The following is a 27,562-nucleotide window of genomic DNA, read 5'->3' on the forward strand; positions in this document are numbered from 1 at the left end:
AATCCTTGATGCCCTTACATCTGTTTTAATTGGGGTGGGGGAGGGTGTTACACTATTCTTGATGCTGTTCTCTATTTCCCTTGGGTCCTCAGCATATGACCTAGGTAACTCCTTGCTCTTGAACTCCTTATTGTTACTATTAATATTATCATCATCACTTCTAGGGTTATGGCTTGGCTTGGTGCCGGCACTATGAATCCACTGTTTCTGACAGCCATCTTTTCTATTTTATTGGATAGGGCAGAGAGACATTGAGAGAGGAGGGGGAGATAGAGAGGGAAAGAGAAAATTAAACACCAGCAGACCTGCTTTGCACATTGTGAAGTGCCCCCCCCCCCCGCAGTGAAGAACAAGGGGCTCGAACCCAGATCCTTGTACAGGTCCTTGCACTTAATACTATATGCTTAAACCTGGTGCACCACCATCCATCCCCACTTTCTTCTATTATTTGCCACAACATTGCTGGCAAAAGAGAAACAATTCCTATCACAGTGACCAGCCTCACAGAGTCTCCTTGGCTGTGGCTTCTCCTCTGTACAATACTTACAGCCACAGTGGCTGGGTTTCCATATCCTCTGCTAAACAGATATTGTAGGAAGGTGAATCCATAATCCAATAGTTACTCAGTACTGTAACCACAATGCCACAGAGAAGTGACCTTGTAAACCAAGAGCTTATCAATATGTGCACAAATGAAGGAACTTGGGTAGACTCGAGGATGATGCAGAGAAGTCTCCTTGTCCCAAATAATACATATGTGGGAATTTTATTAAGCACCTAAAGTAAGGGTATTCAAACCTGAGCTTATTATTTATCAGCAAAATGCACTGCAAATTCTTGAGTTTCTTTTCCTAGATTAGCAGATGGCACTAAATTCAAGACATCTTAGATATTTGCTTTGATTCCTTCCTTCCCCACATCTCCCATATCAAACCCAACATTAAACTCAGCCAGCGCCATCCTCCCAAAGAAACTGAGGTTCATTCATTCGCAATATACATAACCGTCAGTCACAACCATCACTGCACATCTAACTTACTACAATCACTCTGCTTGAAATGAGCTTGGAGTATGTAAGCCAGATGAGGTCACTTCTCTACCATCTTATTCCTGGGATAAAATCCAACTCTCTTACCTACAAAGCCCTATATATCCCAGCGACTACCCACTGCTCTAACCTCCTCTGAATCATTCACCCTCTCCTTTACCATGTGTCAGTCCAAATGGCCTTCTTTTTCTATTCTTTTGTTTGTTTTGCCACTAGGGTTAAGGCTGAAACTCAATGCCTCCATGAGTTCATTGCTCCCTATGGCTATTTGTCTTCTTTTATTTCCTTTAGATAGATGGTGAGAGACAGGCGGTGGCACACCTAGCTAAGTGCATGTATTTACCATACACAAGAACCCAGGTTCAAGCCACTAGTCCCCATCTGTAGGGGGAAGCTTTGCAAGCTATGAAACAGTGTTGTGCCTCTCTCTCTTCTTCACTCTTTCCTCCCCCTCTCCATTTCTACATGTCCTGTCAAATTAAATAAATAAAGGAAAAAAGAGTTAGTGAGGGAGAGACTAAGAAAAGATAAGAAAGTCCCAAAACTTAGCTACAGACCAGGTCCCCTGAGAGAGAGCATATGTTCACACGTATCCATAAACTAGGGCAAATATATACCTGAAAGCAGAAGCACACTAGAGTTTGCAGTGAGTACCCCCCAACACTTCCTCTCCACTATTCCAACCTTTGGGTCCATGATTCTTCAACAATTTGTTTGGCTTTGTATGTTAACTCTCTTTTCAGCCACCAGGTTCCAGATGCCATCAGGATGCCGGCCAGGCTTCCCTGGACGGAAGACCCCACCAATGTATCCTGGAGCTCAGCTTCCCCAGAGACCCACCCTACTAGGGAAAGAGAGAGGCAGACTGGGAGGATGGACTGACCAGTCAACGCCCATGTTCAGCGGGGAAGCAATTACTGAAGCCAGACCTTCCATCTTCTGCATCCCACAATGACCTTGGGTCCATGCTCCCAGAGGGACAGAGAATGGGAAAGCTATTGGGGAGGGGGTGGGATATGGAGATTGGGCGGCGGGAGTTGTGTGGAGTTGTACCCCCCATCCTATGAGTTTGTTAATGTCTCCTTTCTTAAATAAATAAAAAAATTTAAAAAAAAGAGAGAGAGAGACCTTCAGCACTGCTCCATCACTTGCAAAGCTCCCCCTCTGCAGATGCTCCCAATGTAGCTTGGGACTGGAACTTGGGTCCCTGTGCTTGGTAACGTGCTCTCTAGCAGGTCAGCCACACAGCCTCTCTGTCCAGCTCCAGAGGCCTGATCTTTATTGTACAAAACAAAGTCTCTATGGAATAATTATTCCTCTTAAAGCAGATCATGAAACATTTCAAGTTAAGTGACCCAAAACAGGAAACCAAAACAGGAAACTGTAAAAAAAAAAAAAAAGGCACAGCCTTTATTTTATTTTATTTTATTTTTTTCACTTAAAAAAAGCCTTAAACATTAATTGTTAGCCTTTTGATGTAGGCCTTTGTGTGAGGATAGCTAATAGCTTGAAATTTCATGCTTTCTTCCATGTACAAGTGGCAGCAGTTGTCATGTGTGACCTAAGTGGTGTGAACAATATTTAATCACTACTAAATCTTTCCAAAGCTTTTAGCTTATTAGGTTTTGTGGCAGAAGTAATGCTTTGCATACCACTGCCAAGTTCTCTGGCTGTGTTGGTCTCTGAGCACCAGAAGCACAGGACTCCCAGCCTTTCTCTATAGGAGCTTGGAACCAGTGGACAGAATCTGCTCAATGGAGAGTAAGCATGAGTGTTAGAAGCCACTTGCAGGTGTAGTCCCCCTGTTATTGTCAACTTCTTACTTTTCCTGCTCCCATCACCTTGAAATGCAGAGACAAAATGGAAGGCAAATGCTCAATTGCTGGAGTAGGAAGCCAGTGAGAAATAAACTGTGACTGTCACTAAGAATTCAGAGGCTGCCATCCCCTCAGGCAGGTGACTGAGCAGAAAATTGAAGAATTTGCAGGCATAAGGTCCCATATTTGCCCCAGCACCTCAAATGCCAGAGAGGTGCTCTGTTTATTCTCTCTCTCTTTTTTTAAAGATTTTAAAAAAATATTTATTTATTCACTTTTGTTGCCCTTGTTGTAGTTATTATTGTTGCTGTTACTGATATTATTGTTGTTGATATTGTTGTTGGATAGGACAGAGAGAAATGGAGAGAGGAGGGGAAGACAGAGAGGGGTAGAGAAAGATAGACATCTACAGACCTGCTTCACCACTTGTGAAGTGACTTCCCTGCAGGTGGGGAGCCAGGGGCTCGAACGGGGATTCTTTTTTTGTTTGTTTTAATTTTTTATTACCTTTACTTATAGGACAGAGACAGTCAGAAATTGAGAGGAAAGGTGATAGAGAGGAAGAGGGAGACAGAGAGACACCTGCAGCCCTGCTTCACAACTCACAAAGCCTTCCCCCTGCAGGTGGGGACCAGGGGCTTGAACCTGGGTTCTTGTACATTCTAACATGTGTGCTCAACCAGGTGTGCCACCTTCTGGCCCCTCAAACTGGGATTCTTATGCCGGTCCCTGTGCTTTGTGCCATGTGCACTTAACCCACTGTGCTACCGCCCGACTCCTGCTCTTTCTTTTTTTTAACTCCAGAGTTATCACTGGGGCTCGATGCCGGTGCTATGAATCAACTCCTGGAGGCCATTTTTTAATCATTTTTTTGATAGGACAAAGAGAAATTGACAGAGGAGGGGGAGAGAAAGACACCTGCCTTACTGCTTGTGAAGCGACACCCCCTGTAGGTGGGGACCTGGAGGCTTGAACCAGGATCCTTGTGTGGGTCCTTAGGCTTTGCACTATGTGTGCTTAACCTGGCGCACCACCACCTGGCCCCCTTTCTTTCTCATTCTCCCTCTCTCTTTCTTTCATAAAATAAAGAGATAAATAACCCTTTCCACATATATATTTTTTAATTCAGCCTATTAAAGAAGCTAGCATTCACTACCCAGACAACCATTTTCTTAGAAATAAGCTAGGATTTTGCATCCACTTTCCATGTGTTGGTGGAATGGTGCTATGGTCTCAGTCTCCCCGCCCCACCCACCCCCCCATTAGAAGGATGAAATGTTGACACAGAGGCAAGGCCTCAACAGTGCAGTAAAAAAAAAAAAGCTGCAATTAATCTGTTTAGACTGTAGCTCTAGTGAAAAAAGAAGATACTGCATTTGTGAGCATGAAAACTGGACAGGAGAGGATCAGGCAGTAGCGCAGCAGGTTAAGCGCAGGTGGAGCAAAGCGCAAGGACTGGCATAAGGATCCCAGTTCGAGCCCCCGGCTCCCCACCTGCAGTGGGTTAGCTTCACAAGTGGTGAAGCAGGTCTGCAGGTGTCTATTTTTCTCTCCCCCTTCAGTCTTCCCCTCCTCTCTGTCCTATCCAACAACAAGGACATAGATAACAGCAACAATAATAACCACAACAACAATTAAAAAAAAACAACAAGGGCAACAAAAGGGGGAAAAATAGTCTCCAGGAGCAGTGGATTTGTAGTGCAGGCACTGAGCACCAGCAATAACCCTGGTGGCAAAAAAAAAGAAAGAAAGAAAAAGAAGAAAAAGAAAAAAAAATCCTCTCATTTCCAGATTATAGTTACCAAAACTATAAACCTGAGGTTATGCCAGACACACAGGAGACAAATAGATGGGACCAGTTTTGGGAAACCAAGTCAGTGGGATTCCTGCACATAGCCCTCAGTACATTCCCAGTAGAAGGGCAGCATGTCCAGTCACACAGGCACCTGATCTTATGACAAACAGAAAGGAAACGCCAAGTCACCACCACTCTCCAGTCTTAGGAGAATGCATCAGTGAGGCCCAGGAGGTGGCAGAGTGAATAAGGCATTGGATTTCAAGTATGAGGTTCTAAGTTCAGTCCCCAGTGTTTCATGTGGCAGAGTGATGCCATACTTTTCTCCCTGTAAACTTATATTTTATCTATTCATTTATTTATTTTAGATAGAGACAGAGAGAAATGGAGAGGGATGGAGAAGTAGAGAGGGAGACAGAGAGATAGGTACCAGCAGAGTTGCTTCACCACTCATGAAGCTTGCTTCCTACCTCCCTGCTGGTGGGGACTGGGGGCTTGAACCTGGATGCTTGCACACAGCACAAGTGTGTACTCTACCAGGTGTACCACCACCTGGCCCCATCAATAAATCTTAAAAAGAAGAAAGTATCAGTTCAACAAGCTAGTGATATTTTTCACAAAAAGAATTAGCCAACAGAGATAACCATCTGATGATATAAGCAGAGGGGGTTAAATAAGACATCTCCCACTGAAAACAGAGCAGGAGTGAATCAATGTCCACGGTCCTTACCTTTACCAGGATAAGCCTGGTCAGGGTTTCACATCTCTGGTTGTCATTTTCTGAATCGTCTCCTTCAAACAGGGTGCTATAATTTTCTAAGATTTTAGCCATTATCTTGTTGCAGAGCTCCTGTTCCTTCATGCCTTCCAGCCCAGATGATACACTAGAAATACAAGCCAAATGGTGAGAGGGATTAATCTCTAAAAAAGAAAAAAAGATACTGATGCAAGGGGTTTGGGTTTCCATTTTGAGATCTTCTGAATGACTGACTCTGGTTACTCAGATCACAGTTGTTTTTTTTTTTTTTTTTTAATCTTATTAGTGATTTAATATTGATTCATAAAATTACATGTCAACAGGGGTATAAATCTACTCCATCACCATCACCAGGTTTCTGAATCTTCAGGGCCCCCCCCCCCAACCATTGCAAGCTACCACATGGGCCAGCCATCATCTCTACAACTATCTGTCCACATTTATATATAATTGTCCCCTTTTTTTTCCTGATCCAGTTCTCTCTTCCCCACCATGCCACACATAACAACAAAACTAACTCCATATATCACTCTCCTTTTCCTTCTCTCTCTCTGGGTACTGATGAAGCTGGAGTTCAAATCCTTCTTATTTTCTTCCTCCTACCACTTCTCCCCCACTGGGAGTATGGATCAAGGTTGTTTTGGGGTGCAGAAGGTAGGAGTTCTGGTTTCTATAATTACTTCTTTGCTGGATGTAGGCTTTGGCAGGTTGATCCATACCCCTAGCCTATTTCTATGGTTTCCCAGTGGGCCAGAGCTCTGGAGAAATGAGGTTCCAGGACATAATGGTGAGGTCATCTACCTAGAGATGTCAGGATGGAATTTTACATTGATACATAGGCATTTTACAGTGATACATAGGCCATTTCTGGAACAACTGGCAAGTTCCCAAGACCTGAATCAAGAATTGTGCTGAAAAAGAGAAGTTGATGGTGCCCAGAAAGAAGATAGAGATCAACAGGAGTGTAGTAATGCTTTGGATATATTGGAAAGCAAAAGTCAAAGTGGAAATAGCCAGTGTTGTGACAAGAGAGTGCTTGAAGGTGACAAAAGTCCTCAGTCACAAAAATAATAGAAATCCCAAAGATTTCTTAGATAATATGCACAAGGTTCCAACTTACTGAAAAGAGATGAATGCTTCTTGGAAAGAAATAACACTAATTCTTAAAGATAAGGAATGGATACATGGAAGACTTACTATATATGCCTCCCTTCGCCCCACTACTTCCCCAAACAGGAAAGCGCCAAACTGCTCCACTGTCATGCATTAAGCCCTCAACCTCTTTTACCTCAGCCCAGAAATCTTAGTCACCTCAGACCTGCAGCCACAGAACAAGGGTTTATTTATCTTTCATCCTGTCGTTTCCCTCTCCTTGTTTTTCTCTTTCTTTCCTTCTTTTTTTTTCTTTTCTTTTTCTGATAGGGACAGAAAGGGAGGAAGAGGGAGAAAGAAAGAAAGAGAGAGACCATAAGCTATCTTGTCAGGCCATCTTGCTTTGTTTTTCTTTTCTTTTTTCTTTCTTTTTTATGAAGACAGCTTGCTTTGTTTCTTAAATCCCACCTGAGTGTGATCATCTGATACTTCTCCTCCTCATTCTGGCTTCCTTTATTTCTCAGAAACCCCTCAGCACCATCCCTGGTGTAGTGTTAGAATCAGTATTAACCTGGAACAAGGAGCTGGAGGTCAAATCTGAGATAGCGGAAGTCACTCTCCTTAGCAATTCCACTTGTAGGGCCTTCAGTCTTGCTGAGCTAAGGAAAACTGAGAATGAGGAAAAACTAGGAAGCCTCAACCCCCAGTATGTAGCAAGGCTTACCAAAGGGGTCACACCAGAAAACTCCATGGGGAAGGACTCCTTTTCAGATCAGGCCAATCTGGACCCCACACTGCCAAATACATGCATTGCAACAGGCTGAGCTCCTCACAAATGACTGAGTACTCTTGTTCTCATTCACCTGAGTAGTCTTGACTGAACAGAGCTAATGGGAATGGGGGCTAAGGAAGATCAATAAAGATCTAGAAAGCACCCCCCCTCCAGGGCAGTGCCCTCCTCTCTGCCTGCCCAGCTCTGGCTTTCTGGGAGTGCACTTCTGCCTACGCTTCTCTACCTCTTCCTTTTAAACTTCTCTCATTTACTGTCAGCGATTGTGCTGTGAAATTCCTTTCTGCTGTGCAACCAAGGGCTCCTCCAGCTCAAAGAAAGTCTTAGTTACCCAGCTTCCCTGTATCAGTAGAAAAAGACAAGATCTCATTGTCTCTTATACCTGTGTATCTACACTACATTTCCTCTAGCCATTCATCGGTCACGGGGCACTTGGCTTATTCTCATACCTTGGTTATTGTAAACAGTGCTGCCATGAAGATCTGGGTGAAAGACCTTGTCTGAATGACATCAGCAGAGTCCCCTTCCCTCCCACTGTTAAGGCAACATCCAGAGGCTCCGAGGATTATAGCCTGGCTTCTCTGGAGACATTATTCAGCCTACTACACCATCTGTGGGTACACACCCTAAGGTGATCCTCCAGTGAGTCACGTCCTTTCACTGCACTTGTGACTTGCATCTGACCACAGACTATGGCAAAGTTGACAGGATGTCACTCCTGTGAGTATGCTGCCTTATATGAGAATATCTGATACCACAGATGGCAAAGGACACAAACATTAATGATTCACTATCAGGGAAACAGAGACATCAGCAGAGGTTCAGAGTGTGCATATCTAAGCTTCAGCTCTCTTAGACAGAATCTCAGAAAGATCAATAGCTCCAACTAGTCAAGTGTCATAAGGGTCCCTTGCAAGCAAGTAAGAATGTGTCTCATAGATCCTTTCAATTAGACCAGAGGCCTTGGGAATTTAAAAACATCACCCTTAGCCATAATATCAAGAGCTTGAGAAAAGGAAGAGTTCTTTTGAAGAGGTCTGTGGACGTGCTTTTTCTAATGAAGTGAATTCCAGTAAAATCCACAGATGACTTGTAAGTTGCTGAGGGATTTATTCCAGTGGAAACACTACCACCATGTAATGAAAATGACAGAAAGAAAAGGAATGGAAAAAAGGCTACTGCTTCCTCACAGTTCAGTTAATGAGAAACACAATGAACAAAACTGGTCTCTCATAAACACAGGCTGCCTTTTGTTAAAAACATCCATCTCCCCACCATCCCTGGTCATCTCCATCAGGAACAGCATCATAGACCCATTTGTGGTCTCTATAGGACCTTGTCCTCAATGTGGATCAACAATGGTAGGGCCTACCCCACTCTCCAAAGGGAGGTTGGGCCAACATACTCTGCCAATCGAGGAAGACAGGTCCCATAATGAGTGCAGCCTAGAATCTTCCTAGCTATGACCATGGAATGTGAGTTCAGAACCTACAGGGATGCAGAGGTTACATAGGCTCCTGTGCTTAATATGGGCCCCAAGTCAGATCGACAGGGTTATAGTTAATGGCATTTATATACTTTTTTCATATTTGGGAACTACTCTCTGACCTGATCAAGCTTTTTAGTCTTATTCCCAACTCTGACATCATCTCCCCAGACAATACCTTTAGTCCACCTGCATGTTAGCTGTCAGACTCAAGCAAGAATTAGTTGAGTCATGGGTCCCGTGGAATATACCTAAAATAGAATTACCTAGATTTTTCCAAAATGGAGACCCCAATTCTCATCTGCTCTACTCTTACTTTAGGTTCCTGATTATTAGACAATTTGTTCTGCTTCGTATCTTACAGCTTTTCAGCCACCAAGTTGCAGATGCTACCATGATGCCAACCTGATTTCCCAGGGCAGACGACCTGACCACTGTGTGCTGGACACCATCTCTCCAGAACCCCACCCCACTAGGGAAAGACAGAAACAAGTTGGGAGTACAGATCGACCTGTCAACGCCCACGTTCAATGACCTTCCAGAAACTTCTTCAAGGAAGTTCATCTACGCCGATGACATCTGCTGTGCTACTCAGGCATCCAAGTTCGACATCCTCGAGGAAACACTCACGAAAGACATGTCTCTGATATCTGATTACTGTAAAAAATGGCGACTAATCCCTAGCACTGCAAAAACGGTATCATCTGTTTTCCATCTACACCATGCCTCGGCCTCGCGTGAGCTTAATGTGCGGCTTGGCGATACGAGAATCCGGCATGAAGCCCAGCCAGTCTAACTTGGCGTTACTCTTGATCGCACTCTGTCATTTCATGAACATCTCATAAAAACTGCAGCAAAGGTGGGCGCGAGGAATAACATCATTGCAAGACTGGCCAGCTCCTCATGGGGCGCGAGCGCTTCCACACTACGATCATCATCTCTGGCATTATGCTATTCCACTGCAGAATACTGTGCCCCAGTATGGTTCTGCAGCCCCCATGTCCACTTGGTCGATTCCAAATTATATTCCTCCATGAGGATAATTTCTGGAACCATCCGTTCCACCCCTATTCCATGGCTGCCAGTTCTTAGCAACATCGCCCCGCCAGATATTCGTCGGGATGCGGCATCATCTAAGTTCATTTCCCACGTCTACGCTCGACTGGACCTGCCAATATACGCGGATATCTTCGCCAACCCTGTTCAACGCTTGACGTCTCGTCATCCAATCTGGTCCCCTATGCGTACACTGAACTTCTCTGTTCCAGACTCTTGGAAACAGAGTTGGCAGTCAGCTGAGGTAAAGAACAAACACCTCATCACAGACCCCTGCAAGCGTCAACCCAGCTTTGACCTAGCACGTTATGATTGGGCCCTCCTCAGTCGCTATCGAACAGGCCATGGCCGGTGCGCCGCTATGTTCCATCGCTGGGGAGCCAGATGACCCGAACTGCCCCTGCGGCTACAGACAGACTATGACCCACATAGTCAACGACTGCCACCTCTCCAGATTCAAAGGAGGTCTCGAAACTTTACATCAGGCTCAACCTGACGCTGTTGACTGGCTACGGAAGAAGGGCAAACGCTAGAAGAAGAAGTGAGAAAGCAATTACAGAAGCCAGACCTTCCATCTTATGCACCCCATAATGATTCTGGGTCCATGGTCCCAGAGGGCTAGAGAAAGGGAACATCTCCAATGGAGGAGATAGGATACAGAGCTCGAGTGGTGGGAATTGTGTGGAATAGTACTGCTCTTATCCAACTTACTTATCAATCAATCAATCAATCAATCATAAATAAATAAATAAATAAATGATGGAGTCATTTAGAGAGCAGAACCTAAAAGCAGTTTGGAAAGGTGAAAACCATGGAGGAGTGTTCTCGAAAAATCTAGTCAAGAGGTTCCCAACATTTGCCAGGTTCCATTAACCAGTGATTTCTTTTTAATGTCTCTCTCATTTAAACAAGAACATCTAAAGCTGTTTCCTTTACCCTTTCGCTACATGTTAGTTGTGTTGGAGTAGGTAATTTATCTCTGTAGTTTCATTCCCTAAGGATCTGTCTTTCTCAGTCACAGCTACTTGCAAGATATGCTTGCTTCGATTTAATCTGTTTTAAGGAAGCTGACAATTTTTCTAATTTGAAATTAAATTATATCTGAGGTATTCTATGTAAAAAAAAATACTCTCAATCATTTTCAGTATCTATGTCTATTTATCTACGTATATATCTTCAGTCCAATGAAAAGATAATGTCTCAGGTAAGTGATAGGAGTCATGCATTTCCAAAGGCCTTTTACATACTAGCTGCAGCAGCATGCTGCAAACAGTTATTTACATCTATAAAAGTTCATCCCACTGGACTGGTCATGACTCAACTCTCCTCAGGCAATACCAGGAGCCATCTCAGTTGATCTTTTCTTCATGACCTCCCCTTCCCTAACATATCTTATCAACAAAGAACTTTATAACTATAGACATAACACATTTATAGGTAAATGACAGATGTTATCCTAGAGTAGCTACAGGCTGCCCATGTGAAAACATTTAGTTCCAAAAAGAAAATGCATCCATAATAGAAACCCATAAAAAAGAGTTTGAGGAATTTTCTGAGAAATAATTTAGAAGATTTAGGATATGTTTTTTTAAAAAATATTTATTTATTTATTGTTGTTGTTGTTATTGATGTCATTGTTGGTGGATAGGACAGAGAGAAATGGGAGAGGAGGGGAAGACAGAGAGGGGGAGAGAAAGATAGACACCTGCAGACCTGCTTCCCCACTTGTGAAGCAACTCCCCTGCAGGTGGGAAGACAGGGGGCTCCAACTGGATTCCTTACACCTGTCCTTGTGCTTTGCGCCACCTGTGCTTAACCAGCTGCACTACTGCCCAACTCCCAGAATATGCTTTTTTAAAAAAAGATATTTGAATCTTTCAACACAGAAGAGTAGGCTCAAGAGATAAAAGAATAAAAGGAATTATTCACTAAAGGGACTGAAGAGTAGGAGGAAAAAATTTCCTAACTGAGATATAAATGTGAAGATCAGGTTGGATGCATTTTAGGCAAAATTGGAAAACTTAAGAAGCACACTTGATCATGCAGAAGAGAGAGTAGGATTAGAGGATAAAATGGCCACAGTCTCTCAAATGGATTAAGCAGATAAAATAAGGTTTGGAAAAAGTGGAAGAACTCTCAGACATACCCAACTCTATTATAAAAGTAAATAAAACATAATGGGAACTCCAGAAGGAGAACAGAGGGAAGGGAAAGTAGATTATATTCAAAGAAACTAAAAGTGAAGTTTTTCGAGCAAGGACCGGTATAAGGATCTGGTTCGAGCCTACAGCTCCCCACCTGCAGGGTATTCGCTTCACAGGCAGTGAAGCAGGTCTGCAGGTGTCTATTTTTTTTCTCCTCCTCTCTGTCTTCCCCTCCTCTCTCCATTTCACTCTGTCCTATCCAACAACAATGACATCATCAACAACAACAATAACAACTACAACAACAATAAAAAAACAACAAGGGCAACAAAAGGGAAAATAAGTAAGTAAATTTAAAAAACTGAAGTTTTTCTCAATCTGAGGAACAACCAAGACAGATGTTCAAGAAGCAGAGAGAACACTCAACCCTCTGATTTAAAAATGACCAGCATCAAGACAAGTCACTGTAAAATTATCAAAAGTCAAGGACAAAGAAAAAAATATTGCAGCCTACTAGAGCAAGAAAGACCATGACATGTAAAGGCACTAAATTAAGGATCTCATGAGACTTAAACTCTATAGGCAGAGCGAGAATATAATAACATACTCAAAGTGCTAAAAGATAAGAACTGCTATCTACAAATACTTTACCCTGCAAAATATCATTAAAAATATAAAAGAGAAAACAAAGTATGTATGACCCCAGTGAGAAACACAGGTAACAGTAGTATAAAACACTAAGAGGGAGGAATAAATGAATAAAAGCAGAACAGTCGCATAATGATGAGTTGAGACCAGCGTGAAGAGACTGTTTTAGAAACGGTGAGTTGGCTATAACCATCAAGGCAACCACAGAAGAAAATATAAAGCAGAGACTTATAGAAAAGGGGCAGATGTGGTCAGAGGATCAATCCAACAAGAAGATATCACCCAAGTGCACACAAATATAAAAATCTAAATAGTAACTGAATTCAAGGGATTCATTGACAACACAATAATTGTGAAAGATCTTAATATACCGCTTACATTAAGAGATAGATCACTTAGATAAAAAGAAGAATCAGCAAGTATATAGTGGCCTTAAATGAAACAATAGATGAGAGAGACTAAATAGATAGCTACAAAGCCTATCATCACAACACCAACAGACAGGAATTTTTCTGAAGTGCATATGGAACATTTTCAAGGGCTAACCACATGCTGGAACACAAAAACAATCTTAATAAAGATGTGAAGATCGGAGGTGAGAATGTTTAGCAGACCTCTATCATGGGGAGGTGAGAAACTGTACCCACCTGTCAATAACTGTACTGTAAACTACTATCCCCTTAGTAAAAATATATTTTAAAAAGCATCTGATCATACTGATATGAGGTTGAAAAATCAATCATAAAAAGAAAAATTGGAAAACTTCAAACATATGAAAACTACCCATGAGCAACACTTGGATCAGTGAAGACACCAAAGAAAAAAATTTAAAAAGATCTGTGAAACAAGGAAAAGGAAGGCATGGGCTTTCATATCCTAAGAAATGCAGTAATCATAGTATTAAGAGGAAAGTTTATAGCAATACAGGTTCACATTAATAAAGAAGAAATAACTGAAATGCACCAGACAGCAGAGACCCAAAAATCAACAGGAGCGAGGTAATAAAAATCAGAGCAGAAATAAATGAAACTGAAATAAATGAAGAGAAAAGAAGGCACAAAAGACAAAATATATAGCCGGTTCTTTCAAAGAATGAATAAAAGCGATAAATTCCTTGTGTGGTTTACAATGTTGTAAATATTGATGATAAATCAGTGAAAAAATGTTTAAGTCATTATGCGTTGCAAAAGTTCTGGGATCAGACACAGTATTTATCAGAGGAGGGGCTGGAGTAAGAGATGGGGCATGAAGGGAGAAGACAGGGTGGTGGACATGCTGTTTCTTATTTATGATGGTGGCTATATGACTGTATGACTCTGTCATTTCTCAGAACACAGCACTGACAAGAATGCATTTTACACTAAATAAAATTGCACCCAGGGGAAGCTTATTTTTAAAAAAATTACCTTGCAAACGACAAGTAACCACAGCCAGTACTTTTTATTATGTAGGGGAAGATTATAGTTTTAACAATTGCACTGTTGGTCTGCACTGACTTTGCAATTGCCTCAAATTTTCTAACTTTTTTCCAGAAGTTTTGCTATGAAACTAGGTCTCTCTAGGCCTGACCTCTCTTGAGAATCAAAGTTCAAGACCAAATATTTCCTTATTATAAATATCCACATGCAATGTTCCCAGTCTCTTCTTCTACCTATACCAGAATAGGAAACAGGCAGCTCTCATATCTCTAACTCGCAATTGCACGTATTAATCATTCTTCTGCTTTGTTTCATTGACTGCTTCCCTATGTGTAACGCCTTCTCTATCTTACTCCAAGTCACAAATAAAAGGACTTAAGTAGGTTAAGGGTGAGAAAACACTTCATGTTCACAATTCCTTTTGGGACTATCATCTGATTCACTGATACCTGGTATGCACAGGTCTGATTGTTCACCCAGCCCTGAATGTACCCAGCTGTATTATCATTCGATCACATTGCCCAACCTTGTCCACATACATTTCACACAGATATGATGTCTGCAGCTTCTTATTTTGCAATGGAAAAAAAAAGGATGCTTGCATGCTGGAACATTTCCCTTACATAGTTCTTTGCCAAACAACATACCTAGTATTGAAAGAAGTCCCTGAAGCCGAGATTGAACAACTATTTTTTTTAAAGGTGTGAAGGTTTTCCAATATGTATGCCCCCTCACTGAATCTATTGTGAGTGACCAATCACCACTGATACGTTTTGAGTGAAAAATCTATCAGCAGAAAGCTGGAAGATTTTTTTAAAAGATAACATTCAATAATAAAGCTCCTAATGTTTCTTAGAATGAAGGTGAGGCAATGGAAATTAAAATTTCTAGAACTGTTTTGTACCTGTCCTGCCCTTGGCAATGTTTTTCCCTTCTTAAGAAATACCATGGTTGGTGTCTCCAGGTATCAGTCTAAAGTGTGTATGCTAGACATCCTTCTGCCTGCACTTTACTTGGTGAATGCAGTGCCACTTATTAGTCTAAAGTTTGAATTAGTCTTTTCTGCTTAAATGCACTGATAGACATAAAACTAAAGTGAAAATTTTACAACATTGACAAACACCGTGAAATTTTTATAGTAGTTATTTATTTGCAGGTTTCCAGATGTTTGGATACTGATGATCTAGGTGGTAAATAACTAAGTATTTCATCTATAGCAAAAACTAAAATAGGCTTATGCTCATCAACTTACCCTTCTTGCCTGTTTGTCCAGAGCAGCCCAGAGGAACTCTAGCCATGAAGAGTTCTGATATTTGTCAAACACTCCACTGTCATCCAGCCACAAGTCCCACCACTCATACATCCACCAGCCAATCCAAGTGCCAGAGGTTGGGTAGGTAAGTGGTCCTTCTCAAATGGGTAAATTATAAATTATGTTCCTTCCCTAGAGACATTCACACACAGAGTCAGAGAAAGGAGCCAGGAAAAGAACAGGTGTGAACAAGGATTCAAACTGGAGTGGGATAATACTCAGACAACCCCCAAGATAGCATTTGTTCCTTGTTATTCCCACCACTACCACTGTCCTCTCTCTCTTCGGGTTCTTAATTTCTTGCTCTAATCTAACCTCAGGAAATCATTCTGTCAGATCAAATTAGGGTGAGTTAAGGAAATTCTCCCCACTGTTTCTTTCTTACTACTCACTGAATTATGGCTGGCTTAACCAATTACCACAACCTCAGTGACTGAAGACAATGCACATGTATTCTCTTACATTTCTTACATGATTCTCTTACATCATGGCCTTCCAGAACGTTCCTCTCCCTGGTGCTTGCATTTTATAACTGTTCTTTGTGTTAGAACTTCCACAAAACTTCTCTTTAGCAACGTAAAATGTCCACAGAAGGGCAACCCAAGTCATGGTTACTAAAATGAGAGGATGAGAGGAAGGGTGGGAAGGACTCAGAATTTGCACCACTTTCTGGAGGGGGGAAGTCAGAGCAGTTCACAGATGAGGGGATCTGAGGACACAGTGTGCAGATAGATGAGGGCAGCTCAGACTCTGTGGTGCTGAGAGGGTGTGGGGGAGATAGATTAAGTATCCATTAGGATGTATATCTATGTGGGTGTCCACCATGAGATAGTCATCAATGAACTGAAGAGAGTTCAATTTGATGACACACCTACGTCACAATATACTCAGACTTAAACGACACCTTTTCTGGACCTTTTTGGCCACTGACATTTGAGTGGATAATATTCCAAAATGGAAGACAACTTAAATGGTCACCAAATGAGAATTCAGTGGCTAAGGACAAAGCAATGCTAGCCTAGCCGTGGACACCTAGATCTGCTGACTTTGGGAGACTTTTACGGCTTATTACATAAATGACAGTTAGTTCAGAGAATACCAAATATAACTATTTCAGGGCAAAAGATAAAAGGTATTTATATTTCTGTGTAGTGAATTCTAAAAGAGTGTTAGGAAAACTGGAAACCTGGAATGGGTCACTGAGTAGTTCTGAGGCCGTCATTTTTCCCTTTTTGATTCTGCTTTAGTTCCTCACAGGGGGAAAATACCACCTTTATGAAACCAATAATGGTTCTTAAAAAAATGAGAGGAGTGGTGAGATAATTCTGATAGATCTGCTTTTCCATGTGTGTGATCCAGGTTCAAGCCTAGCCCCCACCACCTTGAAGGAAGCTTTGGTTCTGTAGTCTCTCTCTCTCACTCTCTCTCTGTCTATCTAGAAATCAAAAATGTAGAAAGGCTGAGAGTACATGCTGCTGTGAAGCTACCCCATCTGATAACAGGCTTGATACCTAACCCAGACCAAACAAACAACTGGTAATAACATGTTCCCTGGCTCCCAGGCAACAAGCTGGCCATGGAGAGAGTTGACTAAAGTGTCAATAGTTTGACTGTAAATCCCTTTAAGAGGGATGAGATCATTTCACCTTAGTATTTCCTCCAGCAATACAATTTACATAGGAAAGACAGCATTACTAAACATCAAAATACATACTTTAGGGCCAGCAAGACAGATCACTTGGGTTGTGCACTGCTTGGTCACGGGCACGATGCTAGTATGAGCCCAGCCCCTACTGTTCTGAAGGAAGTTTTGGTGCTGTGGTGCCTTTCTCTGTCTGTCTTTCTATCCAAAAAGGTCAGCTTTCATTGGTGAAGCTCCAATAAGGGCTGATAGATATAGATATTTTTCTATGAAAACAAACAAAAAACCGTGTAATGGCTTCTTTTTCAACAATCCCATATCATCTATCTATAAATACATAAGTTTTTATTTATTAATCAGAGAGAGAGAGAAAAAAACACAAGAGCGTCACCCCAGCACATCCAAGGGGTTGAACTTGGGACCGCACACTCATAGATTAGATGATCTACCTGATGTCGAACTTCCTTTACTATTATGAAAATAGTAAAAAAAAAAAAGTGGGGTTAAGCGCACATAATACTAAAGACCCATGCAAGAATCCCAGTTGGAGTCCCCGGCTCCCCCCCTGCAGGAGGAGCTTCCCAAGTGGTAAAGCAGGTCTGCAGTTGTCTTTCTCTCCCTCTATCTCCCCCTCCTCTCTCAATTTCTCTCTTTCCAGTCCAATAACAACACATACACAAAATACTAAAAACAAACAAAAAATCCACATACCATGTAAAAACTAAGAACACTTCTCTACTTATAGATAAGTAACAATCCAATGTGTGACTCTTTGAGAAATATTTGACCCCAACAGTCTTAGGTAAACCACACTAAAACCATCCACTAAGTCATACAGATTATCACAAATCATTAGTAATCAGATCCTAATACCAAGGTATTAATATCATTACACTAAAATTAATGCTATGCCAAAACAGTCACTGCACGATCTGTGTAAGTTTAATGAGTGTCTCTGTGTAAAGGATGCCCACTGCCTTCAAGTGAAAACAATGCCAGCCTCTCTTTCAGAAGTTGATTTTCCTCTAAGAAGTTGATATTTTGGGGATCTGGAGCTCACTCACCCAGTGGAGATGACACATTACCCTGCATGAGGACCTGAGTTCCAGCCCCCAGCTACCACAAAGGAGCACCATAAAAACAGGAAGCTTCGGGAGTCGGGCTGTAGCACAGCGGGTTAAGCGCAGGTGGCACAAAACACAAGGACTGGCATAAGGATCCCGGTTCGAACCTTGGCTCCCCACCTGCAGGGGAGTCGCTTCACAGGCGGTGAAGCAGGTCTGCAGGTGTCTATCTTTCCTCCTCTCTGTCTTCCCCTCCTCTCTCCATTTCTCTCTGTCCTATCCAACAACGACAACAACAATAATAACTACAACAATAAAAAAACAACAAGGGCAACAAAAGGGAATAAATAAATAAACTAAATAAAAAAAAAAACACCAGGAAGCTTCACACATGATGGAGTAGTGCCATGGTGTCTCTCCTTCTCTCTTTCACTGTCTCTCACCCTCTTACCCAGAAAAAAGTAAATATACAAAGAGTGTTGTGTTCAAGCACAGACATTACCATGCACAAGGTTCAAGCCTTTTCTTCCCGCCTGTAGGATGGAAGCTTCACGAGTGGCAAAGGGGTCTGCAGGAGCCCTCATCCCCTCTCAATTTCTCTCTGCCCTATCTAATAAAAATTGGGAAAGAATAAATAAATGAAAAAATGGCTTCCAGGTCTGGTAAATTCATAGTGCAGGTAACAAGCCCTATTAATAACTCAGTCATTAAAATAAATAAGTAAACAAAATTATGAAGATTGAAAAACAAAAGCATGCATCAGGAGCCGTGTGGTCATGCAGACATGAAGTCACACTGACGTCCTGGAGGAAATAAATACATAAAAGATCATAGCTTTTTGCCTGTGTGAGGGATTATTCTATGAATATAGTAAGATCCCAGAATCCCTTGCGACACACTGCGATCACCTGGAGCTTGCAGGTGACCACAGTGGCTCACTCACTCCAAACTCTGGATGACTCACCTAAAGAAAGGAATGCTTGGTATAGAATACCGCAGTCAGTGCACGTCCATGCTGTACACTCCTCGGGCAGGTTCCACTGGGAAACAGCAGCCATAAACAACTCCCCCTGAGCCAGGAAACTTCCACTCAACACAAACACGAAGCTTTCAGAACAGCCAGCAGGACCTTACATAGCTGCAACCTGCCCAGGGAGGGTAGACAGCAGGATCCAGCCCGAGAGTGGATTGGCATGTGCTTCCCCCGCCCAGAACAGCACAGCACCCCACTCGTGAGCACACAAACAGGTGGCGCGCCTGGCTGAGCACATGTTACCATGCACAAGGACTGGGTTCATACTCCTGCACCCACCCATGTGGAGATGCTTCAAAAGTGATGAAGCAGTGCTGCAAGTATATCTCTTTCTCTCTCCCTCTCAAATGAATCACTCCTTTCTGTTATCTAAAGGTCAGATATTGGGAAAGAATGGAAAGTACATTATCAGTCCATTTAGAACATTATGGAAGGGGCCAAGCATACAGTTGAAAATAACCATTAGATGCACAAGGATCTGAGTTCAAGGCCTCCATTGGTCTCTACCTGCAGAGGGGAAGCTTCAAGAGCAGTGAAGCAGTGCTACACGTGTCTCTCTATTTCTCCTTTCCCTCTCAGTTTCTGTCTCTAGTCAACGAAATAAAAACAAATAAAATAAACAAAAAACTCTATTGTTAAAAAAGCATGCTTTTTGTTTTCCCCTCCAGGGTTATAGCTGGGGTTTGGTGTCTGTACTATGAAATCCACTGCTCCTGTGGTCATTTTTTTTTTTTTTTTTTGGATAGGACAAAGAAACATTGGAGGAATAGAAAGGGAGAGAGAAAGACACCTACAGACCTGCTTCACCACTTATGAAATGCCCCTCCTTCCCCCCTGCAGATGGGGACCTGGGGCTCAGACCGGGATCCTTGCTCTTCATACTATGTGCACTTAACCTGGTGTGGCTCTACCTGGCCCCCCAGAACATGGTCTTTTAACATGCTCAAATTTTGAGGGTAATAAGTAAGTACTAAAAAGGAAAGTAGATAGGCAAAATTACCATATGTTAATTTCTATTAACTCATCTCCCACCTATTTAATAGCTATAATAAGAAGGTAAATAACCAATGAAGTTGGGATGTAGAGAAGAGGAAACTGGTGGACAGCAGGTAGGAACGTAAAGCAGTGCAGTCACTATGGAAAACAGCACAGAGTTTCTCGAAAAGAATAAGAATAGAATTATTATATGATCCAGCAATTCCAATACTGGGTACTAAAAAAAACACTGTGTTCATCACAGCATTGCTTATAATAACCAACATATGGATCCATCAGTGGATATAAAGAAAATGTGGCATATGTATATTAGGATCTACTACTTAGCCATAAAAGATGAAATCTTGAAGCTGGAGATGTGGTGCAGTAGCTAGAGTGATGGACTTAAAAGCATGAGGTCCTGAGTTCAAGCCCTGGAATAACATTGCCAGAGTGGTTTTGTTTGTCCGATTCTTTTAACAAATGAAATCGTGGGCTGGGGAGACAGTATAATGGTTATAAAAAAGACTTTCATGCCTGAGGCTCTGAGGTCCTAGGTTCAATTCTCAGCACTGCCATCAGCCAGAACTCAGAATTAAGCAGTGTTCTGTTTTTTTTCTCTCTCTCTTTTGTTAAAAATAAAATAAAATATTAAAAAAAATTAAATCAAAGCTGGATATGGGCAAGAGACCAACATACCTTAATTATGGCTCTTTTGTTATTATCAGGCCTCCCATCACCCAGGGCCCTAGTCAGGGAATCCTGGGATTCTCACACAGACGTGATGGGCTTAGACCTCTAACAGATCCCTCTCTCCACTGTCACTGGTCGTCTCCATCAGGAACAACATTGTGGACCCCTTTGTGGGCCCCTATAGGACCTTGCCCTCAATGTGGATCAACAATGGTAGGGACTGCTCCATTCTTAAAATGGAGGTTGGACCAACATACTCTACCACCAAAGGAAGATAGGTCTGACAATGGGTGCAGCCTAGAATGCTCCTAGCCATGACCACAGAATTCTAGTTCAGACCTACAGGAATGCAGAGGTTACACAGGCTCCTGCACTGAATATGGGCCCCAAATCAAATGTATGGGGTTTACAGTTAACAATATTTATATACTTTCCCCATAATTAGGAGCTACTTTCCACCCTGATACAGCTTTCTAGTCCTATTTCCAACTCTGACACCATCTCCCCAGACAATACCTTTGGCCCATGTGCATGTTAACTGTCAGGCTCAGGCAAAAATTAGTAAAGTCATGGGCCCCTTGGAATATACCTAAAGTAGACCTACTAGCTTTTTCCAAAATGGAGACCCCAAATCTCATCTGCTATATACTTGCCTTTAGGTTCCTGGTTATTCGTTTGTTCTGTTTTATATCTTACCGCTTTTCAGTCACCAAGTTGCAGATGCTACCATGAAGCCAACATGAATTACCTGGGCAGACGACTTCACCAACATGAATTACCTGGGCAGACGACTTCACCAATCCTGGAACCCCACCTCTCCAGAGCCCTGTCCCACTAAGGAAAGAAAGAGATAGGCTGGGAGTATGGATCAAGCTGCCAATGCCCATGTCCAGTGGAGAAGCAATTACAAAAGCCAGACCTTCCACCTTCTGTGCCCCATAATGATCCTGGGTCCATATTCCCAGAGCGATAAAGAGTAAGAAAGCTTCTGAGGGAAGGGATGGGATACAGAACTGTGGTAGTGGGAACTGAGTGGAACTGTACCCTTTTTATCCTATGGTCTTGTTAATATTTTTATTTTATAAATAAAAAAATGAAATTTTGCCATTTGTGGTTGCACAGTTAAACCTTAAGGGGACTTTGCTAAGTAAAATAAATCAGAGGAAGAGCAAATATTTTGTAATTTCACTTCATTTAGACATAGAATTTAAAAATAAAAGGCAACAAAGCAAAAGAGCTGATAACATCCATAAATTAAGAATGGGGGGCATTGCCAGAGGTCTGAGGGCAGGAGATGGGGGACAAAACTAAAAGGAGTCAAAATGGTAAAGCTGAAAGTTACATTGATATAGTGCTGGCTGTAACTAGCCTTAGTGTGGTCTTCATTTCACAGACTATAAAATAGCTAATCATTATGTTGGACACCTGGAATTAATAGAACATATATAATAATCTGTCAATTCTCAGCACCACATATATCAAAGAGACACACACATCAATAAAGGAAATGAATCTTAAAGATCTTTTAAAGAAAACAAAGAAGAGTTGCTGCATTGTAAAATAATAATAATAATAATAATAACTTCTGTTTAATTTCCCCAAATTTAGTGAACTGACAATAAATGTATACCCAAGCTGTCACTATCCAGACTGGGTATCCATGGAGAGGAGAGCCACCATAGCACTGCTCCACCATCCATGGAGCTCCCGTGTGGTTTCAGGGCTTGAACCCAGAGTCTCTCACACACAGCAAAGCACATGCTTTACCAGGTAAGCTATCTTCTGGCCCTTGAGGAGTGCATCAATTTCCCCAAGTAAAGAATAGACTATAGTGGCTTTCATTTCTTCAGGCAAAGCTGCTTTTACAGAGAGGAAGATTAAGTACCTGAATGACTACAGAATAGAAGGAAGGGGGAGGTGTTGGAGCTAGAAATGTAATTTAACTGAGCTGCCTACATTTCTCTCAGATAATTCAACTTGGAATAGGGCCATTTCATGCATTAAATGGATAAAGACAAGAGTACCTGGGGCTGATGGGCTTCCATGAGAAAGTGGAAAGAGATGAGATCTCAGGATTCCAAATTATAAGAATTAAAGATAAAGTACGATAAAATTAAAATTGGCCACTATTTACATGTCTGAAAATATGGTGCTTGGGGTTGGGGGCGTAGGGCAGTGGCACACCCAACTAAACACACATAGTACAAAACACAAGGACCTGTGCAAGAATCCCAGTTCAAGCCCCTGGCTCCCCACCTGCAGTGGGACTGCTTCATAAGTGGTGAAGCAAGTCTGTAAGTGTCTATCTTTCTCTCTCCCTCTCTCTCCCCCCCTCTTCTCTCAGTTTCTTTCTGTCCTATCCAATTAAAATAGAAAGTATGGCAACCAAGAGCAGTGGACTTATAGTGTTGGCACCATGCCCGTGCTAACCCTGGAGGCAAAAAAATTAAAAAGACAAAGTGACCCCCTGAAATCAATGCAAGATATGTTTGCTATTTCAGTTTAAAAGTACATTTTCATGCAGCAATAATCTAGATTAATCTACACACAGATATGCTATACTGCTTTATGCTAGAAATTAATGTCACAATTATTTATAGGAAATAGTGCCAAATCTTTCTGCTTTTCTGGACTCTCACTTTCTTTAAGACATGGACTCATTTCCTATTTTAAGGACAAATCTGCTGATGTCATACTATCATTGATCTGATGTTAGGTAAATTTACAATCTACAAAGAATCTACTTAAAAAAATTTTTTTTAGAAAAATCACTGTAATAGTCTATCATATCAGTAGATTGCAAGTAATATTCTATTTCTGATATTAAATGTAGACTCTTAATCATTCAGGGATGCACTTACATAATGTATTAACACACACTACACATTACTCCTATAGTATTAAATAGTATATATCCCCATTTTTTTGCTCACATGGAAAACTTAATGGAGGGGGCTGGGTGTAGCTCAATGGGTTAAGCACATGCACATGGAGCAAAGCACAAAAGGACTGGTGTAAGGATCCCCCCACTCAAGCCCCCCCATCTACAGAGGGGTCACTTCACAAGTGGTAAAGCAGGTCTGCAGGTGTCTTTCTCTCCTTGTCTCTGTCTTCCCCTCCTCTCTCAATTTCTTTCTGTCCTATCCAACAACAACACCATCAGCAATGACAACAATATCAATAAATACAACAACAAGAGGAAATGGCCTCCAGGAGCAGTGGATTCGTAGTGCAGGCACCAAGCCCCAAAGATAACCCAGGAGACAAAAAGAAAAAGAAAAATTAGGGGAGGAATAACTTTAACGAAGACTGTGGGATGGTAAAAAGTTAAGAACTGAGGGGCGGAGCCAAGATGGCAACTTGGAGACAATACCTGGTATGAGCTCCACAAAGAAGCAGCTTTAAACCTGGGAGTCTCTGGAGAGGGTAGGATATTTGAGTCATCAGTGGGAAAAGAGAATAAGGGGTGGTCAAGGTGATACCAAAAAGGAGTCCTATAATTCACTCTTTGGCTGGCAAACAGAGGCCAAAAGGACAAAGAAAGGAAAATCTTTGGCTTGACTATCTCTGAACTCACCCTTTCACCCACCACCCCCAGCCCAAAACCAGCTCCTATAGGCTGGCCAGCTGCTCCTAGCAAGCTGTCTGTGGAGCTACTTTCTTTACCAAGATTCCTGGCTCAGCAGGGGTGTCATTCCAAGCCGTTTTCTTTTTGAAGGGGGCTGGAACTCTAGTTAAGTGACAGAACACCTGACCAATCAGGGCCTCAGTCCTGCCTGGGAAAGACTAGCTGGAGTTTTTAAATTATCATTCTTTTTTGATACTTCTTATAACTGGTTGTCTTTGATTGGTTTAGGAAGGGGACCTGGCTGTGTGCAGCCGATCTGGAGCGGTCAAGCTGCAGGCTAAGTGTTAGGGTTTTTTACTCTATTCTATTTTATTATTACTATTATCATATGTGCATGTCCCTTTTCTCTCCTCTTCAGGTTGACTAAAATGAACTGTTGTTGCTTTTTCCATTGATAGGTGACTGGGTGTGCTATCCATTGTGGGAGGAACTTGTTTCTCTCTCCCTATTCCCTCCATCCTCCTTTTTCTATCCTCCTAGCTAATTAAAAAAAAAAAAACTTTTCCTTCACTGCTCTTTCTTCTTCCTTCTTTTTCTTTCTGAATTCACTGACACTTGTTTGTGAATTATTTTGTGAAAGAAAACTGACTCAGAGTGGACTCTCTCCTCTCTCTGTATGTGTCTCTCTTTTCTACTTTCCTTTCTCCTCTTGCTATCTCTAGAATTTATAGTGGATAGCAGATTTGCATAATTGTCTATTCTTGCTCTCCCTTTTTTCCTTTCTCGTCTTTTTCTTTTTTTCTTTTCCTCTTTTTTTTTTTCTTGGACTGGAGGTGTTGGTTGGCTAACTGGTACTGATTGAACCACATCAATCTTTGCTTCAGTTGCTATTGTTGTAATTTCTGAGGTTTGTGACTGCATTTGTGTAAAGACTTTAGTATAGTGTGGCTTATACTAAAACCCAACAACTGAAGAACAACAGAACAGAAAAATACAAACCACATCAATAAAAAAAAAAAAAAAGGTTGAATCAAGAGCAAATAAAACTGCTACCACAATGAATGAAGACAGGAGCCCAGAAAAAGTTAAGAACTTCAAAATTTCATAAATGCATCATCCAAAACTTATTATATAATGCATCTTAGCATGAGTGTTGATTCAACAAAGCTTTCTTTTCTAATTCCAGAGGAAAAGGGAAAAGGGCTTCCCTCCCCCCATAACATTACTCTTTCATTACATTTTCTTAATGAGTGTTATTCAGAAGACTGTTCTTTAGAAAACAGTCTCAAATATTATTATGTTTCTGCAAGTTTTTAGTCAAATAAGGTCCAATTCTAAACTGTTCCCAATCCCTCTATAACTCATCGTCTCTTGACAGTGCATTTTCTGTGGGTTTCTGGGTAACACTGTACCATAGCTAATATGGCTTGGATTGTTTGAACAGCTTCTTTCAAACAATTAGGTAAGGCTATTCCTCAGGATGCTACTGCCTTGGGAAAAAAAACATTTTCTTTTGTATCTTCAAGAAGTATACTAGAACTTACAAACTGTAACTCAGGCCCCAGCTCTAGATCCTGAGGCATAACTCTTAGGAAGTATATGGATTATAGGGAAGAGGCTATATGAGAAAGTATAAGTCTAAAATTATTAAAGGCTGTAAATGCCATTGTACAGAAAAGCAATGTTTTTGAATGGAAGTCTTAGAAGCAAAAGAAATGATCAGTGTTTTAAAGAAGTAATTAACAGTGGTGTGGGGACATATATAATCTTATGTGGTGAGAACAAAAAAAAAAGAAAATCCAATTAAGAAGCTATCAAAATCAGTCATAAAAGAGATTCGGAAAACTTGAATGATATTAACAAGAAGGGGAAGCTCTGAATTAGCTAACTCTGAATGAACTGCCAGTCACTTCGTTGGTATATACCTTCATATGTTCACAAGACCAAAGTCTTTATCAGGAACCCCATGGCAACAGCTTACATCACTGTAATTCAGTAGTTAAGATGCCTCCCTCCCCACAGTAGAATATGAGCTTCAGAGAATGAAGTTGGTCTCTGGCCAACATCTGACACTCTCCCTTCTGGTAGGTAATATGTGACAAAGTAGTAAGTTTACCAAACAAGCGGCCTGGGAGGGTGGTGCACTGAATAAAGTGTGGACACTCAAGCATGAGGTCCTGAGTTCGATCAGACTAAGAGATGAAAAAAAGAAAGAAAGGAAAGGAAAAGAAGATGGGAGGAGGTAAAAGAGAAAGAAGAGGAAAAAGAAGAAACGAAAAAGAAATTATTTCTGCTGAGCACTTAAATAACTTGCCTGCTCTCTCACTAAAATTGTACAAGGAATAAACAAGATCATAAATGCAGAATTCCGTTTGAAAAAATGTTTGAAGGGAAACATGTAATTTCATCTTTAAAAGCAGTGTTTAGCAGAGGAACACTGATGTCTTTGGGCGGGGGATTTCTCCTTTTTTAAAGCTAGATGTTGTTTACTTTTCTGAAAGAAAGAGAGCAGAGCACTGCACAGCTCTGGCTTGACGTGTCTTTTTTTTTTTTTTTTTTTTTTTTAACAACATGACTTCAAGGACCTTGAATCCAAGCTGGACTATGTATCTCTCTAAATCATCGTAACAGCCAGTCAGATATGATTGCTTAATCACTACATTCCCACAGAGACTGAAGGACTCAAGGGATTATTTTTAAAACGATGAGAAATGTTTGACTTTAGCCCCAGTGAGCAATGTTTGACCACGAAGTCTGATTATTCTCTAGAGAGGTGTACTCCAGAGAAGAGTTCACACATTTCAAAAACACTACATCATGTGGCCAGGCAAAAAAAACCCTGTAAATGACCTTCTTCACCCTTTCTCACAGTAGCCCTGGCCTAAAAGTTACAGGTTAGACAAACATTATCATAACCGCTCAGGGATGGGGGTAGCTCACACTTTATTCTGCATGAGGACCTGGGCTTGAGCCCACAACCACCATGTAGAAGCAACATGTAAACAGGAAACTTTGTAAGTGGTGGAGTGGTGCTGTGGTGTCTCTCCTTTCCTCTGTCTTTTACTCTATCTGGTATTGAAAAAAAAAAAAAAAGGAAGGAAGGGAAAAAAGGAAAAGACAAGTAGAAAGAAAGACAGGACAGAAGGAAGGAAAGGAGGGAGGGAGGAAGAAAAGAAGGAAGGAAGGGAGGAGAAAGTAAAAGAAAGAGCATGCCAGGAACATTG

The 27,562-nt window shown here is 41.5% G+C and overlaps 1 protein-coding gene across 1 annotated transcript in view; it reads right to left on the reverse strand.

Moving 5' to 3' along the window:
• The window catches only part of FAM13A (family with sequence similarity 13 member A), a 229,145-nt gene that overhangs the window by 135,653 nt on the left and 65,930 nt on the right, over positions 1–27,562 (reverse strand). The window contains exon 5 of the mRNA XM_060188451.1: positions 5,391–5,544. Within this exon, the coding sequence (XP_060044434.1) occupies positions 5,391–5,544 (154 nt within the window). The remainder of the gene's footprint in view (positions 1–5,390; positions 5,545–27,562) is intronic.

Source organism: Erinaceus europaeus, chromosome 3, assembly GCF_950295315.1.
Source record: "Erinaceus europaeus chromosome 3, mEriEur2.1, whole genome shotgun sequence".
Taxonomy (NCBI): domain Eukaryota; kingdom Metazoa; phylum Chordata; class Mammalia; order Eulipotyphla; family Erinaceidae; genus Erinaceus; species Erinaceus europaeus.